The sequence below is a fragment of the Sander lucioperca genome, chromosome 2, assembly GCF_008315115.2.
Source record: "Sander lucioperca isolate FBNREF2018 chromosome 2, SLUC_FBN_1.2, whole genome shotgun sequence".
In the NCBI taxonomy this organism is placed as follows: Eukaryota; Metazoa; Chordata; class Actinopteri; order Perciformes; family Percidae; genus Sander; species Sander lucioperca.
The window spans coordinates 46,908,617-46,925,572 of NC_050174.1; the positions used below are offsets into that span (position 1 = coordinate 46,908,617).

A 16,956-nucleotide genomic window follows, 5' to 3' on the forward strand; every position below is an offset into this window, starting at 1 on the left:
ATATACACATAAACACAGAGAAATAGCCTAAATATGCAGGAGTTAATTTCACATAGTTACAGTATGTACTGTATATCCCTTCAACAAAAGCCCATGTGAAATATACTCCGGACAATGTCTGAGGAATCAGGTACTGACACAGTCTGGAGTTTCTCTTTCACACGTGTAGCACTCAACAGGAGACTGTCCGTTCTCACTTACTGGAAATACCCCATTTTGTTAAGACGAGGGGTGGCTCCTGGTTTGAGGGTGCAGCAGACAGGACATGACACCGCGCATTAGGCTACACCGGTCACAAAGCTGTTCATAATTTGGTCATCAACAACCGAGTCTCTTGCTGTTCTTGATTTTATCTGACCATTTCAGCGTCCGCCCCTTATTGACAGTAAAGACATGTCTGATTTTTGCATAGGCTATTTTACATGTGAAAACAACAATTTCATATGTAAGACGTAAAACACATTTCACATGTAATAAAGTTTCAAGCGATTTCTAACACAAAAAACACATTTCATATGTAATAAAGTTTCAAGGGATTTCTAACACAAATTATATTCATTTGACTTGATTTAATTTAGTTGTGACAATATATTTGACTTTCATGACCAAAAAAACTAGATTGTGGGTACAAACGGCCAAAATGTTTTTTTTCAGGAGGGTGGCTGGCATCTCCCTTAGAGATAGGGTGAGAAGCTCAGTCATCAGCTGCTTCTTTGCGTTAAAAGGAGTCAGCTGAGGTAGTTCGGGCATTTGGTAGGGTGCCCCCTGGGTGCCTCCCTAGGGAGGTGTTCCAGGCACGTCCAGCTGGGAGGAGGCCTCGGGGAAGACCCAGGACTAGGTGGAGCGATTATATCTCCACCCTGGCCTGGGAACGCCTCGGGATCCCCCAGTCAGAGCTGGTTAATGTGGCTCGGGAAAGAAAAGTTTTGGGTCCCCTGCTGGAACTGCTGCCTCACAACCCGACCACACACAAGTGATTAAAGATGGATGGATAGATATACATTTATTGACGTTTAATGACTAAATATACTAAATTGACACATTTGATTGTGAGATTGTTTTTGCTGTATATCAAAGATCAAGAATGAACTTTGAATCTTTTAAATCAACTGTTTACTTTCTGACACTGTGTACATTTGGTTTATGTACCTTACTGAGAATCTTCATTGTACATCATTTGTTTATTTGCAATCTTTCTAATTTGTGCAGCAACTGCTGCACAACAATTTCCCTCAGGGTAGATACAGTTCTATCATATCTTATAAACAAGAAGTCCCTGGACAAACTCCATCTGCTGGTGAAGAACAAATGATTGAAAACTCCACAACTGATATAATGTATTTATTATTTATTATGTTGACACTGTACTTTATGTTGACACTGCACTACAATAGAATTTGTACAATTCATTTGAAACAATCTTTTTAACCTAATCTTACTTGTAACCTAATCTCACTTACTTGTACTTAACGTTTTTATTTATTTATTACTGTAGCTATGTTGTTATTATGGTTGTGGTTGTCTGTTGTAGTTTTTCCTGTTTATTGTGTTAATTTATTCCCCAGTTCCTTGTTGTTTACTGTCTCTTGTGTTCTCTGTTGCGTGTTACCTTGTTTTCATCCTTGTGTATGTTTATGCTTCAGTTTCCTGTTTTATTTTGTAGTCTCTGTTTCTCCCTTGTCATGTCTTGTTTTACTTCCTGCCTTGTGTTTTCCCGCCTTTCTGATTGTCTGCCCCGCCCTGATGTGTTTCACCTGTTCTTGAACCCTCGTGTCACCTGTCCTTTGTTTCACCCTCGTTACCTTGTGTATTTAGTTTCTGTGCTGTCTTTGTCTTTTGTCGGTACATCGTCTTCCCTCCCTGTCATCCCCTGTGTCGTTTCTTCCTGGTAGTTTTTTTCCCTTTCGTGACTTCTGGGTTTTTCTAGTGGTTTTTGGATTTTGGTTTATCTTTGTTTGTGCCTGCCTGCCTTCCTCAGGACACCTTAGGCCAGTACACACTGGATGCGTTGCGCGAGCGTGGCGTTTCTGTTGCGTCTCAGAAGCGTGGCGGCTGCGTGGATTTTTCTGTGTCCTACACTCCAGAAGCGTGTCTGATGTGGCGCTGCTCCTGCTGCTAGGTACAGGGAGGGCTGATCTTGGGACATGGCGCCGACAGATTCAAACTCTGAAAAATGGGTAAGCGGGCTGTCTGTTTATGACAACTTTGTGTAGCTGTAAAGAGCCTATATAGCCTATCTGATGTTGGACCGTCACTCAGAACACACACTATGTTGTTATTGTAGCCTATCCTACCTTTTATATATAGGCTTGTTCGACGTATGGGGAGAGAGTTGTTAAACATAAATATATAGCCTACTGATTTGATTAAAGCAAGACAACGTCGGCAGTAGGCTATTGACTGCAAAATATGTTACAGAATGTTTCGTTCTGTATGACAGGTGCAATATTTGAAAATATTTTCTCTGAAATTTTTTATTACATTTATATCTACATTGATGTCAAAACCTAGAGACTTCCAAACATCAATATGTCATTTATTAATATGCATTCGTGTCTAAATGACATATAAACATATTTTCCTATTCTATTTTGCCTAGAAACGCTTCCAACACGCTTGCGTCTCACGTGAAAAATAGGCGTGTCGGTTCTATTTCTAGCAGGCACACGTCTCACGCAGGCAGTGTGTAAGCTCTAACCTGTTAACATGGGAGCCAAAATATAAACGGACACGCCACGCGGCTGACACGCTCGCGCGGCGCATCCAGTGTGTAACCGGCCTTATGTTGTAAGTCTTTTGTTTATTAAAATTCAGTCCCTCTAGAAAAACGCGATTATGCGATCGCATAATTCAATGCATAATCAGACAAAGTCCGCATATTTATGCGGGGGCCGCATTTTTTCAAATATGGCGCACTTTCGCCGCATAAATTGCCGATTTCCGCGCAAAATATGCGGGGCTTGCATGATTTCATAATCCCCGCATTTTCGTTGCAAAAAAGTCACATATATCTTAGCAGAAAGTTGAAAAATGTTGTGTTTAGTTCACACAAGAGCAGCCATTTTCCCCTGTTGCCATGGGAACGTTATGAAGTGACGTAATTACGCGACGTGAACATCATCGAAAAGCTGCAAACCCCGCAATGAAGCCATGATGAAACCGCAGTTTTTGCAAGTTCCCACAATTTCATGCATAAAATTGCATAAATATCCCGCATATTCCATTGCATTTTTTTTAAGAAAACGTGCCACATAATCAAGGATTTTTGCCCGCAACAATAACAAAAAAAACACATTTTTCTGGAAGGACTGAAAATTCCTCTACTCTACATTTTTGGGTCCAAGCCTTGCATCCGAAGTTTTTGAGGATGAACTTTATGATTTAGTTTTTATGGGGACATCAGAAGAGCCTCCAGTAGAGAGCTAAAGGAGGCAGCCTTACGTGTGGCTCTTCTTATAACTGGAACAGGGACAGGCAACAAGAGCAGGAGTCTGCTGGGCTGCCGACTGGACATTGGGGACGGGGGCCAGAGGCGGGTCAGCCGGACCGGAGTCAGGAGATGGGTCAGCTGGGCCAGGGTTCGGCAGCAAGGTAACAGGAGCAGGAGTCAGCCAGGCCGCCGACAGAACACTGGAGACAGGGGTTGGTCCTGCTCAGCCGCCATAGGGGTTCCACCTTCGCTGCCGGCTGCTAGAGGGGTTTGCTGCTGCCCTCAGCCCCCAGTTCCTGAGCCCTGCTGCCCTCATTTCCCGGTTCCAGAGCCTGCTCATAGTTTAAGCTTATAGTTAGGGAGTGAGGAGTTGCAGCGTACGCCTAGACCAGCGGGGCAGGGTGTATAGCTGCAGACACAGCACCCCTGCTTCTCTCTGCTTCTCCTCATAGTCATCTGATCTACCTATCATATAATCAATAATATAGTGAGAGTAGAGGGAGGCAGGCCATACAGCCCGATCCGGCAGGGGAGAGTTCAAGCCTGATCCGGCTCCTCTCTTTAGCCTGCCTCTCCTAGTTATGCTATTATAACTCTAGACTGCTGGGGAAGTTCGTTCCTTCCAATGACACAATGACCTGCTATTTATTCCGTCATTTCATTTGTTTCCTGTTGTGTGCATCCTTGTCCCAGAAATGCCTCTTACTAACCTATCTCTGGGGAGTTTACTCCCCGGAGTCCCTATGTTTCTTCTTCACCCAGAATATCGCCTTGGATTAGGGTGGCACCAAGACCTGGGTCTTGGGTGCAGCTGTCGCTGTGGACCTGCTACACCCTGCTACGCTCTGCGATTCCCCGCAGTGTCCGGCTGTGTCCTGCTGCGTCCTGCCGCGTCTACCCATGTTCTGCTGTGCCACACTACACCCCATAATGCCCTGCTGTGCCCTACTATGACATGAACTACTACGACCACCATTGTAGTCACTGTCCCATTATCTTTATTATGACTGTTATTGCCACTGTTCATCACACCCCCAACTGGTGCCGTCAGACACCGCCTACCAAGAGTGGGTCTGTCTGAGGTTTCTTCCTAAAAGGGAGTTTTTCTTTGCCACTGTCACAATAGCTACTGCTAATGCTTGCTCTTGAGGGAACCACTGTAATTGTTGGGGCTTTGTAAATGAGTGTGGTCTAGACCTATCTGTAAAGTGTCTCGAGATAACTCTTGTTATGATTTGATACTATAAATAAAATTGTTAAAAGTTAACTTTCCCCGTTGTTCTTTTCCTAAACTCAACCGCCCGTCCCGTTGTTGACCCGCGTCCCCCAGAGACCGCGGATCGTGTCCCGGCGCGTGATGTTAACTTTCCCCGTTCTTCTTTTCCTAAACCCAACCGTATAGATGCTTCCCATTACGTGCTGACCACCACGAAATAAATGAGATTAACGTGTCCGTGTACACGAATCAATAGATTAAAAATAATGTGACCATTTCAGGAACTGCCGGGAGACCGTGTTGTGTCATCCCCTGCGTCGCATCTCCCTGGTAATTTTTTCCCTTTCGTGTCTTCTGGGTTTTTCTAGTGGTTTTTGGATTTTGGTGTAGGCCTATCTTTGTTTGTGCCTGCCTTCCTCAGGACACCTTATGTTGTACGTCTTTTGTTTAATAAAATTCCTCTACTCTGCATATTTGGGTCCAAGCCTCGCATTACACTTACTGACTGTTTTCTTACTCTTATTTTACCTTGAATTTGACTGTGAGCAACTGCAACTAAATAATTTCCCTGAGGGGATCAATCCTATTCTGATTCTGATTTAGTAAATGTTATGTGTGGAGGTATGTTTGTGAGCGCGCGGGGACGAGCACTTCTCGCTTCATTAATTCAACCAACACCAGAGAAGCTCGTACACGCGCTCCCCTTAGTCTGTGAGCGCGCGGGAGCGAGCGTCAGGATCCAAGGACGGACCGGGGGCTCGCGAGCTTCAGGTCATCTGAAAGTCCGCGAGCATCAACAGACACCGACTACCGGAGACAACATTTAAAATATGAACTGATGAATTCATTAGAAAAGAAAAGACAAATATTTAAATGTTGTTGTTGTTGTTTTTTTCCCCCTGTTGAATGAAACGACACGGTGAATCAACAGGACGAGGCGCGAGACGGTTATCAACAATGTCAACCGGGTTTGTCGTTTAAACTGTGAATGAAAAACATTTAATCCATCAAAGAAGAAATGAGGATTTTCACCTACACCTTCGGTGTGAAACGGTGAGGGCACGGAACGAAAATAAAACGTCACCGGAGATTTTCAACGGTTCAACATTTGATTTATTAACCTAATTAAAAACGAACACCTTTAACCTGATAGACCCGAGTCACCGGACAGAACCGGAGGAGGAAAAGCTGACGGTACCGGGCTGATACTGGGAACGCTGGGAGGGATCACCGTGATTTAAATAAATCACAGACGGTGAAATCAACAGGAGACCGACTGAACGACGCAGTTTTGTAACGGAATTCTGACCCGAGAGGCGAAACAATTATCGGTTTTTAATTTGAAAAACCTGCAGGAGAAACCGAGCCAGAAACGGCTGTAAACAGTAAGTCACAATTTATTACATTTATTTAACCTATATCTGATCTGTTTTTTTTTTTTCTGTCATTAATTTAACATAGCCTAATTTATTCATTCATTCATTGATTAATATTCAGTCCCTCGACATCACCTCTCCTTTTTAATACAACTCGACACGTTTTTGTGTAAAAAATAAATAAATAAATAAATGCATGACATCGTCTGCATGACTGTATACTTTTCCTCAAACGTTCAGAATTTGGCCATTTTATGTGAATTCATCCTCTTTTGAACATCTTGCCAACGATTTTATTCTTCCTCTGCTATTTGTAGATTACATTCTGTTTAAATTAGAGATATAAATAATAGTTATATAATCTTCAGCAAGATACATTAAAGGAAATGGAAAACTGAGTTCTGACATTAACTGTTTAAGTGAGAAATAAAAATGTAAACATCATAACTCTGATAAGTTACATGAGTTTGGATTTCCTCATATACTAAGATTAAAGTCAGAATACTGAGGGAATAAAGTTTGTTAAAGAACCAATCAGTGATCCACAAGTAAAAGTATGTTATTGGTGGGCGTGGCCTTACTTTGCTGTCACTCGCAAAATGATGGACAGGTGTGTTAATTTTTAAAACATTTGACATTTACAAGGATTCACTTGTAGGTGAATATTTCATGTCAAGTTCAACTTTGGTGGTTTGCTGACTTCAGATTGGACAGAGAGTCCAAAATGGAGGAAGCTATCGTAGCTTATGAGCTGTGTGTCACCATCGGGCCCCCAGGAAGTGGGCCGGGTTTTGAAGCCAATTAGACATAGCGGCCAAGCAGTGGAATTACAACCTCCGTGTCCATCACATGATGCCATGGGCCCAAAATACTTTTCCCCCATAGATTTATGGTGAAAGAGACGTCTTTGAATCAGTGGAAATGTTTTTTCGAGCAACCACCATAAAATGACTAATTTCACTATCAGAATTTGATCCATTCGGTCCAATAACATTTGGAAAGCCTATTATAAATCTGCACTATTAAAGAAGTACATTTCCAGAAGTGCTGGGTTTTTTTCTCGTTCGCACAGGTCATGTTTTGAAAGACGCTGTCCTGTAGCTTACTAATGAATAAAAACGTGGTTTAATGTACGTAAACAATGATCAATGATTACCAAATTTCTCTCTCATATTGCTCCTCATAACCACTAAAAACAGTCGAAAAAAATCGAACCCAAAGTCCAATTATTATGGACGTTATCTGACATTAAGCGTTTCTGTTTCACATTTTCAGCAGGGCAGCGGAGCGGCTGTGGGTTGACTCCCCACGGTTCTCATGGGGTTTAAAAGTCATAACGTGAAAAAGCTTAATGTGGTTTAATGTACCTAAACAACGACCAATCATCACCACATTTCTGGTTCGATTTTTTTGACAGTTTTCAGTGGTTATGAGGAGCAATATGAGAGAGTATTTAATCATTGATCATTGTTTAGGTACAAGCTTTTTCCTCACCATAGGCGCAAATGAAGAAGACTCTAATGTGAGATATATATAATCGTTGGAGTTTGGTTTAGTTCTTTTGACAGGCTTAAGTGTTCATTACAAGATATGGCCATGAGAAATTTGGTTATCATTGATTGTTGTTTAGGTACATTAAACCACGTTAAGTGTTAAGTGTTGTGAACAGAGAAGCGTGCAGCCAGCGCAGCAGCAGAGTGGCTGTGTCGGTGCTGGCCCTGTGGGGATAGAGATTGTTGTGGATTTTTTGGCATCTGTCGCTCAAGAATTATATGTGTTATGGACTTTTTTTTTTAACTAAATTGAGCTCGAGGTTTTCAAAAAAAGTGGTGGGTACAAAATGACTCATGACGAAATCTGGTAGGTACGTGTACCCACCGTCCCCATCGAAATCGACGCCTATGAGTGCGCAGCGCAGATGCAGAAATTGATCATGCGCCACTGAGCAACTCTCATTGGAATGAACGGGGCTCTGCCTCGAATGCTGTATCCAGGTTTTTTTAATATACATATATCAATGGTCAACATCCAGTTTTATTGAGGCTCCTCTGTCATAGTAAACTGGTTTACACACAGTCAGTAGACAAGAGATCATCAGACTAATACAGCTGTTAATACACTTTGGGGCATATCTGTCAACACTCCCGTTTATCCTGGGTTTCTCCCGTATTTTAAAGGACATCTCCCGGCGCCCTCCCGTTTTGTTGTTTCTCCCGGGAAACGCCAGTAATTACCATGGCCCTCAAACTTTATTATGAATAATCGTCATACATGGATCCATACGTTTTGGATGTTTGTCTGACGTCACCCAAGAATCTAGATGCTGGATGAGCAAATTTTGCTTTATAAGTTTGCAGCTATCATTGAATTTATGTAAATATCTTGTTTGCTCTTGCGATAATTACTACAGCCAAGAGAGGTCATCGCCTAACAAGAAACAATTGTGGGTCATTATGAGCTGCTTGCATAATCAACCCATATGGTCGTTTTCTGGGTGAGGATGGGCTGATGCGAGCTGTTTTGAGCCTCTTTTATTAAACCCCTGTCTGATTCTCCTCCTTAGAGATTCAGAGGGGATGTTTATTCCTACCCTCTAATACAACCCAGACAGGTTTTCCCTGGGTTTTTAGAGTGCTTAGGCACAAATGGCGCCATATGCATATTTGCATATTAATTACATAATTGCGCAGTTTCTTTGCATAAAGCTTAGGCAAGGCAATTTATATATGGTGGGTTGTTGTTGTCGATTCACTAAAGCAAAACTTGGAGGAGCAGCTTACAGTATAATGAGAAAAGCTGGTCCACCTTAAAGGTCAGCCCACCTTAAGTTAGTGAGTCTGTGCAGAAGTTGCCACAGTTAGCTCTGTAGCTAACCCCCTTCACCTTAAGCAGCAGGTAGCAAGCAAGCCATGGGAACTTGGCTTAGGTCTTGAGGAGGTGTAGCCCCATGTTTGTAACAGTTATTCACTGACAGAAACTGTACACAGTATGCACTGCTACGTTCACAGCTATAGCATTACTGCAAACTTCATACTCACTGACACACACACACACACACACACCTCCTTCTCTCTTTTCTTCTGTCTTTCTCTCGTTACCGCACACTTGCTACCTGGGTGTGTGTGTGTGTGTGTGTGTGTGTGTGTGTGTGGGATGTGTGTGTGTGTGTGTGTGTGTGTGTGTTTGTGTGTGTGTGTGTGTGTGTGTGTGTGGGGTGTGTGTGTGTGTGTGTGTGTGTGTGTGTGTGTGTGTGTGTGTGTGTGGGGTGTGTGTGTGTGTGTGTGTGTGTTTGTGTGTGTGTGTGTGTGTGTGTGTGTGTGTGGGGTGTGTGTGTGTGTGTGTGTGTGTGGGTGTGTGTGATTATGCGGCACGTGCGGAAGACAACGAGCGGACGCCCGTCCTGTTAGTCTGTTCGTTGTCCAGATTTTCTCCAACGTTGTTTTTACGTTCATACGCTTAGACGGTGCACAAACATGCTTAGGTGTGAAACCCTGCCATTAAACGTTTCAGAAATTAGCGCCCTTAGCGTTGGCAGGAATTACGATCCAGAGGAGCATTTCTCTGTCCTCATATCTAAACGTAACGGTCGCAGTTTTAAACGTGTTGTTAACGTTGTGATAATGGTAACAGTAGGTTTTTTGCAACAAAACTACTTGGTTAAGTTTAGAAAGAAGATCACGGTTTGGGTTAAAAGCACTTGTTACATTACTTCACTTTCGGTTAAGGATGTGACACAGAATATGATGTAGTTCTGTTTGTTCTGTAAAGTTAAAAAAAACACGCCGGGCCCTATTTTAACGATCTAAGTGCACGCCGTGAAGTGAATGGCGCAGGTGCGTTTAGGGCGTGTCCAAATCCACTTTTGCTAGTTTGATGGCGGCAAAAAGGGTCTGTGCGCCGGGCGCATGGTTCAAAAGGGTTGTACTTAGTGTCTTCATTAATTCATGTGTTTTGGCCGTAACATGCAATAAACCAATCAGAGTGTTATCTCCCATTCCCTTTGAAAGCCAGGCACGTTTGTACCTTGGAGCATTGCTATTACGATGGTGGATTTGCACCGTAATATTTGATTTGTAATCATTTGCATGTTTGTATGCTGCTGCGCTTCCCTGTGTGTGTGTAACAAGCATAGTGTGCGCGTGCTGTGCACGAGCCTAGGCGCATTTTACTAATTTGCTGTTAAAATAACAATGAAATGCTGCGCTATTGACTTTAGACCAGGTTTTTGTTGGTCAATGGCGTGATCACTTCCCGCTGCCTCAAGATAGCAATACGCCAAAAATGCACCTGAACACACCTCCCTGTAAGACCAGCATGCCCATGGGCGCAAAGATGGGCGCAGGTGCATTTGCTATTTAAACGACATGGCCGCTGGACGGGAAATTTAAAATTGCGTCGGTCTTAAACTAGCAAATACACTGCATCGGGCTTTGCGCTGCGTGTGCTGGGTGCAAGATAGGGCCCACCGTTTACATTTACTTTCAAATGTGACATTAAGCCTTATCTCCTTGGTGAAAATTGTGTTTTTGTTTCTGTCCAACACAAGCATGTTAGCATTGTTAGCATGCTGATGTTAGCATTTAGCTCAAAGCACCGCTGTGTCTGTGCAGCCTCACAGAGCTGCTAACATGACTGCAGAGTCTGTTCTAACCTTCCTCTCCTCCTCATTCTCCTCCTCAGTGGAGCTGCGTGGCATGCTCCTCCTCACCGTGCTGCAGTGCTGTTCGGTTGCTCGCGGTGGTTGCGAGCCCCGGCTGGTAAACATCGGTGCAGTGCTGAGTCATAAACGCTACGAGCAGGTGTTTAAGGAGGCGGTGAGCCAGGCCAACACTCTGTACGGTAAAGAGAAGTTCAAGATGAACGCCATCTCCGTCACACACAAACCCAACGCCATCCAGATGGCTCTGTCCGTCTGCGAGGACCTCATCTCCAACCAGGTGAGGGCGCTCTGCTCATCCTGTCACCTGACTCCTCAGCTCATCTTTAACCTGGTTTCATGTTTATATTTAAAGTTAAAGGGAAACATTAAAAGGGAACATTCATTTTTGTTAACATCACTTGAAGGAACAATTTAATATTCAGTGAAATCCTCTTGGTATAGAATCAATCGTAGAGGCTTGAGAGAGGTATCAATCTTCTCATCTTACTCTCAAACAAATAAATGTTGAACTGATTCAAAACTACTGATGTAATCAGTTTAAATGATTGATCAGATACGAATCACATCTAACTGCTGGAGGATGATGTGTGTCCTGAAATGTGAGATCATCTAGAGATAAGTCGTCTCACTCGGTTGCAGTTGTTAAACTACAGAAACGGTCGGTGGTGTCACAAAGTTTGGTCAAGTTAAGGCGCTGACACACCAACCCGATTATCGGCCGTCGGACAGTCTGGCGAGGTCAGTGACTCGAGTCTGTTCGGTGTGTTCTGTGTCGTCGTCAGTCTGAGGAGCCGTCGGCCTTCATTTGGGCCGATTCGACATGTTGAGTCGGAAGGCAGGCAGTCGGACTCAATGGCCTATCTGATTGGTGGAGCGCTAACCTGGAAATGACGAGTGGGATGAGCCTCACTAACGCCTCTCAAAATCTGACGAAAATCTTTTAAACTGACCTTTGTCGATCTTAAATGAAGACAGATTCAGCAACTGCATGGCCTATTTCTCGCTTAAAATGTTTTTAGAAACACGTTTCGGTGAACTATCTTTGTAAAATATGAGATCGTATTCTGAACGAGCTGCCGTTATCAAATCTGGGAGCAGCCAGACCCACGGAACACGTTCGTCCAATCAGCTGCCGGTTTAAATTTTTTGGCCGACAATACAGATTAGCCTGCTGTTATGGAGACGCATTACGTCTCGCGCATGCTTCGGTGTTTTCCAAAGCACTTTTTGGACCAACTCGGGGAGGCAGTTAGAGCTTTTTTTACATTTAAAATCTTTTAGATAACAGGAGCCTATAACTTCTGTAGCCTACTCCGTGACAACAGACTACCTGAACGCCTTTTTCTCGTCTCGTGTTTCACTCTCCACACCGCTGTCTTCGGACAACAAGTCACGTCTTGAGATCGATAATGTTGTCAGACACTTTTAGTAACAATCTGAGCCTGTCAGGACTCTCAGGAGCAAAAAAAAAATCACTTATTGGACAAAAAGCTAGGCTCCACAATTGCCCCATCAGGTTACATTGTAGCTTGGTTCGCGCCAGCTCGTCATTGCGATCTCGCTCAATACTGGACCAAATTCAGAAATTAGACAGAAATGCATGGGGAAATGGGGCCAGATTGAAAAAAAAAACCCAGTAGTTACCCTTTAAGCTGAGACAATCGATTAACAGACAATTACTCATTAATTATTAGTCTCAAATAATAGCAATGAAGGCCTGAAACATTAAGGGAGGTGGAGTTACCATGTCTCACCTGGCAGAAGTAGACATTTCACATTAAAAGCCTGCCAGTAAAGAGAGGATTTATGCTCCTTGAGCCACTGGGAGACTTTTATTTTTGTAGGAAGTGTTGAGTTTCATTGACAGGAGCTTAACAACAATAACAAGAACGACAAAGTAGCCTAAACCCTGGAATTGGAATTAATAATGGAGGTAAACAGTCATTTTACACACATAATATAATTCAATTATCAGGTGGTGTATTTGTATTAGCAAGTTGTGTTGTTTTTTTGAGGAATTTAACGATAAACTAAAGATAAAGTCGGGACATTACAACAGAAATATTCATATTTTTGGTACAAACTAGGGTTTAATCCGGGATCTGTGTTAATCTGGGTTTCCCGGGAATACATCCAAACTATTTCCTGTTTCACATGAAATATAATGAGAAAAACATATGTGTCACTAAATTCGCAAGTCCTTTACGTCCTCCTGTGTGGAGGCAATTCTCGAGTGGGCATGGATGCAAAACTCAGCAGCACAATGGTAACTTCCTTTTTGCCATCCAAATTCATCTATTGTAGGCTCGACCATTTTAACAAAACACAACGTTGAAATACTTCAAAAGATTGAACAATTAAGATGCAAGTGTGTGTGTCTGTGTGTGTGTGTGTATGTGTGTTCTGCACTCCATGAATGGTGTTCTTTGCCTTTAATAATAAATATTACCAAATAATACAATAAAGTTGTCAGGTTTGGAAATCCATAGGTTTATGCATATTTCTCCTTGTTGCATTTAGTGTTGTTTGAAATATGACCAATGCCCTTTGTCTGTAGCTGAAGTTAAATTTTAAAAAACAAGGACATTTCACTGGATTCCCAGAATAGTGGGCTTCTGTTCCGGGATTTGATTTCTCTGGAAAAGTATGAATCCTTAATACAAACGAACGCAGAAACAGAAAGCCGAGCTGAGAAAAGATGTTTTCACATTCAACATCCTTTAGTACAGTGTTTCCTTTGGAGAAGAAATGAGGCCAACATGGCGTTGACGTGCCGGACAGACGCTTTGTTGTAGAGAGAGAGAGAGAGAGAGAGAGAGAGAGAGAATCAGAGAGAGAGACAGTTAGAGAGAGAGAACCAGAAAGAGACAGAGAGAGATGGACGTGGAGAGAGATTAACATCCTCTCTCTCTGCAGAAACGGAGATATAATCCATCCATCCTCCCAGAGGAGAGATGGACGGATTATAAAGAAAGCAACACACACACACACACACACACACACACACACACACACACACACACACACACACACACACACACACACACACACACACACACACACACAAGTGCGTGGCACTATCTTTGTGGGGACCCATCATTAACATAATGCATTCCCTAGCCCCTTACCCTAACCTTAACCATCACAACTAAATGCCTAACCTTAACCCTTACCCTTACCCTAACCCTAACCATAACCTAATTCTAACCCTAATCCTAAAACCAAGTTTTAACCCTCAAACAGCCCTTTAAAGTTGTGGGGTCCAGCATTGGCCCCACAAAGCTGTCAGGACCCCACAAGTATACTGTATTCCCGGTTTTTGGACCCCACGAATATAGTTAAACAAGATCACACACACACACACACACACACACACACACACACACACACACACACACACACACACACACACACACACACACACACACACACTCTGCAGGCTGCTTCTCTACATGTCTGATGTAGAAATTATTTCACATTTCAGTCTGGTACATTAATGAATCCAAAATATGCGACATTACAGCAGTTTATTCAGTTTGCATTTACTATCTACCACAAACTTTTGACTGGTAACCTACTGTATATTATATTTTTTGATATTTTATAATAGGTATTTTATCCCTATATTTTAACTTCTGCACTATTTTATGTTTCAGATTCTTATTTTTACTTGTGTTTTTTTCCTTTGTTAACATATTTAATGAGCATTGTTGGTGGAGCCTGAGATCAAAGACTGCTTCTCTGTATTTGTTGTGTAAATGACAAATAAAGAACTTGAAACTTATAATTTAATAATTTATGGGGATTAGAACTTGACTGATTTTAGTTTCTTTAATCAAATATTATAAAAAGGTTTCTTCAGCTGAAGGAATAATAAAATGATGGTAAAGTATTAAAAGTATAAAATGTGTTGTACTATTATATATTATATTATTATTACTGTTATTATTATTACTTATTGTGCATTAATGTGAAAGCAGGATTTTACTGTTGTAGTTGGTTGAGGTGGATCTCATTTTGATGTATTAACTAATGAGTATTGTTATTATGGATAACTGTAATCTGCGGATTATTTTCTCCATAATTGATTGATTGTTTGGTTTGTAAAAAATATTGAAAATACTGAGAAATTATGTCACAATTACCCAGATCCCAAAGTGACACCTTTACAATGTTTGTTTTGTCCAACCATCAAGTTCAAACCTCAACATTTTTACTATTATTACATTACAATTATTAATATTAATAAAATGATAACCAGGAAATGTTTTACATGATCACAATAGTTTCACATGTATTTATTTCAATTGACTAATTGATTAATGGACTAACGGTTTTAGCTGTACTTATAAAGTAAAATGTTGGGGTTTAATTGGCAACTAAACATCAGATTGTATACACTTTTCATATGTTTAGTATGTAAAATCTAAATTTGAAAAGTAACTAAAGCTGTCACATACATGCAGAGTAGAAATGTAAACTCACGTATACTTAAATACAGTGGTAACTAAATGTACTTAGTTACATTTCACTACTACATATTCTTATTTAATTTAAGATAAAATATAACCGGAAGTTTGAGACGATAAGACAGTTTGGAAACAAACCCTCATGTCTTCTTCTTCTTCTTTTTCTTCTTCTCCTTTTGCAGGTGTATGCGATCCTGGTCAGTCACCCTTCTCAGTCCAATGACCACCTTACCCCGACACCCGTCTCCTACACCGCTGGTTTCTACCGTATCCCAGTGGTCGGCCTGACGACACGCATGTCCATCTACTCTGACAAGGTAACCTGATTTACTGTTCTTACATCTGTAGCTTCCTGAGTCTCACAGAACGATGTTCATAGTTTTCAAATTAATAACCTGTTTATTTGCAAATGTTTCTTTAGGGTGGTGTTCATCAGGGCTTTCTCCTGTGTCTTGTCATATTTCCTCTGTATTTTCCTATGATGACATTCAGGTGTACCTGTGAATCCAACTAACCTGTATGATTTACAATCATTTCTTTACGCCCCTAAACCTCCTTCTACTTAATCAGTTCAGTTGAGTTTTTATTGTCCATCATGGCAAACACAGATGCACCAGAGTAGACTCATCTGTCAGTGAAACAGATAAGGCCCGGCGGGATGGCACCCACCATAGTCCACTATCGATTGTTTAATTTAAAATAGTACAAAAGTAGCAGAGAGGAGAGCACTGGGCAGGCACAACAGGGGGGTGTTTAGGGCCTGGCTGTTGGGCTATAGCCTCAGGTCTTTTTTTCACTGCCAAAGTACTTAATATCAATATGAATTATGGCTTGTACAACCACTGAATCTTGTGGCAAACGTAGCTATCCACACACACACACACACACACACACACACACACACACACACACACACACACACACACACACACACACACACACACACACACACACACACACAAACACTAACAGTTGCCAACTTTGGGAATTTTCAGACCCTTTCAGCGACTTGCTACTCAGAGTAAACTCAGTCAGCGGCTCCTCTGGCAGCAGCACAGCAACTCTCCCTCCCTCTCCTTGTTCGCCTTAGGCATGCAGATAGGAGTTACTATAGTAACAGGCGTTGGTTGCGGCAGGTCATTTTTCAGTGCTTAACCCCAAATATTATGAATGTAGCCATGAATACAATTTTAAATGTAAATCAATGTGAAGCTTGACAAAAAATGTAATGTGTGTGAATGTGAGATAGTCCTCGTAACACAACAGCTTGTCAAAATAAATACAAGTCTCTAAACTAATTAGCGTAAAGAAAGTCACTATTTCCTCCTGTTTGTTTGATAAAAACTGCAGTGACCAGCTGCTGTAGGAAATTACTGATGAAACCATATATTTGTGATTTTAAAGATTTACGTCTTTAGTAGGAACCTATGGGCTTGGAGCTTGGAGCCACAGACAGGAAGTCAGACAGTATTGAGAGACGGACTAACACGTTGATGGATTGAGTCTGAACATGAGATTTAATGACAATAACAGAAATATAGAATAACAGCAGAATCATCCTTTAAGGCTGTCGTCCATTTGAACATTTCCTTATGAAACAGCTTCTTGTTCTTCAACATATTTACAGTCTGGACTCATTTTTATAGAATATTCTGATCATGTGAATCAGATCTCACTTATTTCTGTTTTAGTATTTTGTAATAAAATGAACATTTGATTTTGATATTGTTTAATAGATAGAATAAAGAATACAAAGTATTAGCTTATATGGTGTTTGTGTAACAGAGTTCAGTTGTACATATATG

General features: G+C 41.6%; 1 protein-coding gene across 6 annotated transcripts in view; it reads left to right on the top strand.

Moving 5' to 3' along the window:
- Positions 1-5,363: 5,363 nt before the first annotated feature.
- Positions 5,364-16,956, top strand: part of grin1b (glutamate receptor, ionotropic, N-methyl D-aspartate 1b) — a 64,341-nt gene continuing 52,748 nt past the window's right edge. For 3 of the 6 annotated variants that reach the window (XM_035998833.1, XM_035998837.1, XM_031302155.2), the window contains exons 1-3: positions 5,364-6,031; positions 10,703-10,959; positions 15,334-15,468. In XM_035998833.1, coding sequence (XP_035854726.1) covers position 6,031; positions 10,703-10,959; positions 15,334-15,468 — 393 coding nt within the window. In that variant the 5' untranslated portion in view covers positions 5,364-6,030. The remainder of the gene's footprint in view (positions 6,032-10,702; positions 10,960-15,333; positions 15,469-16,956) is intronic. The other 3 variants (XM_035998839.1, XM_035998844.1, XM_031302157.2) reach the window with 1 other exon arrangement.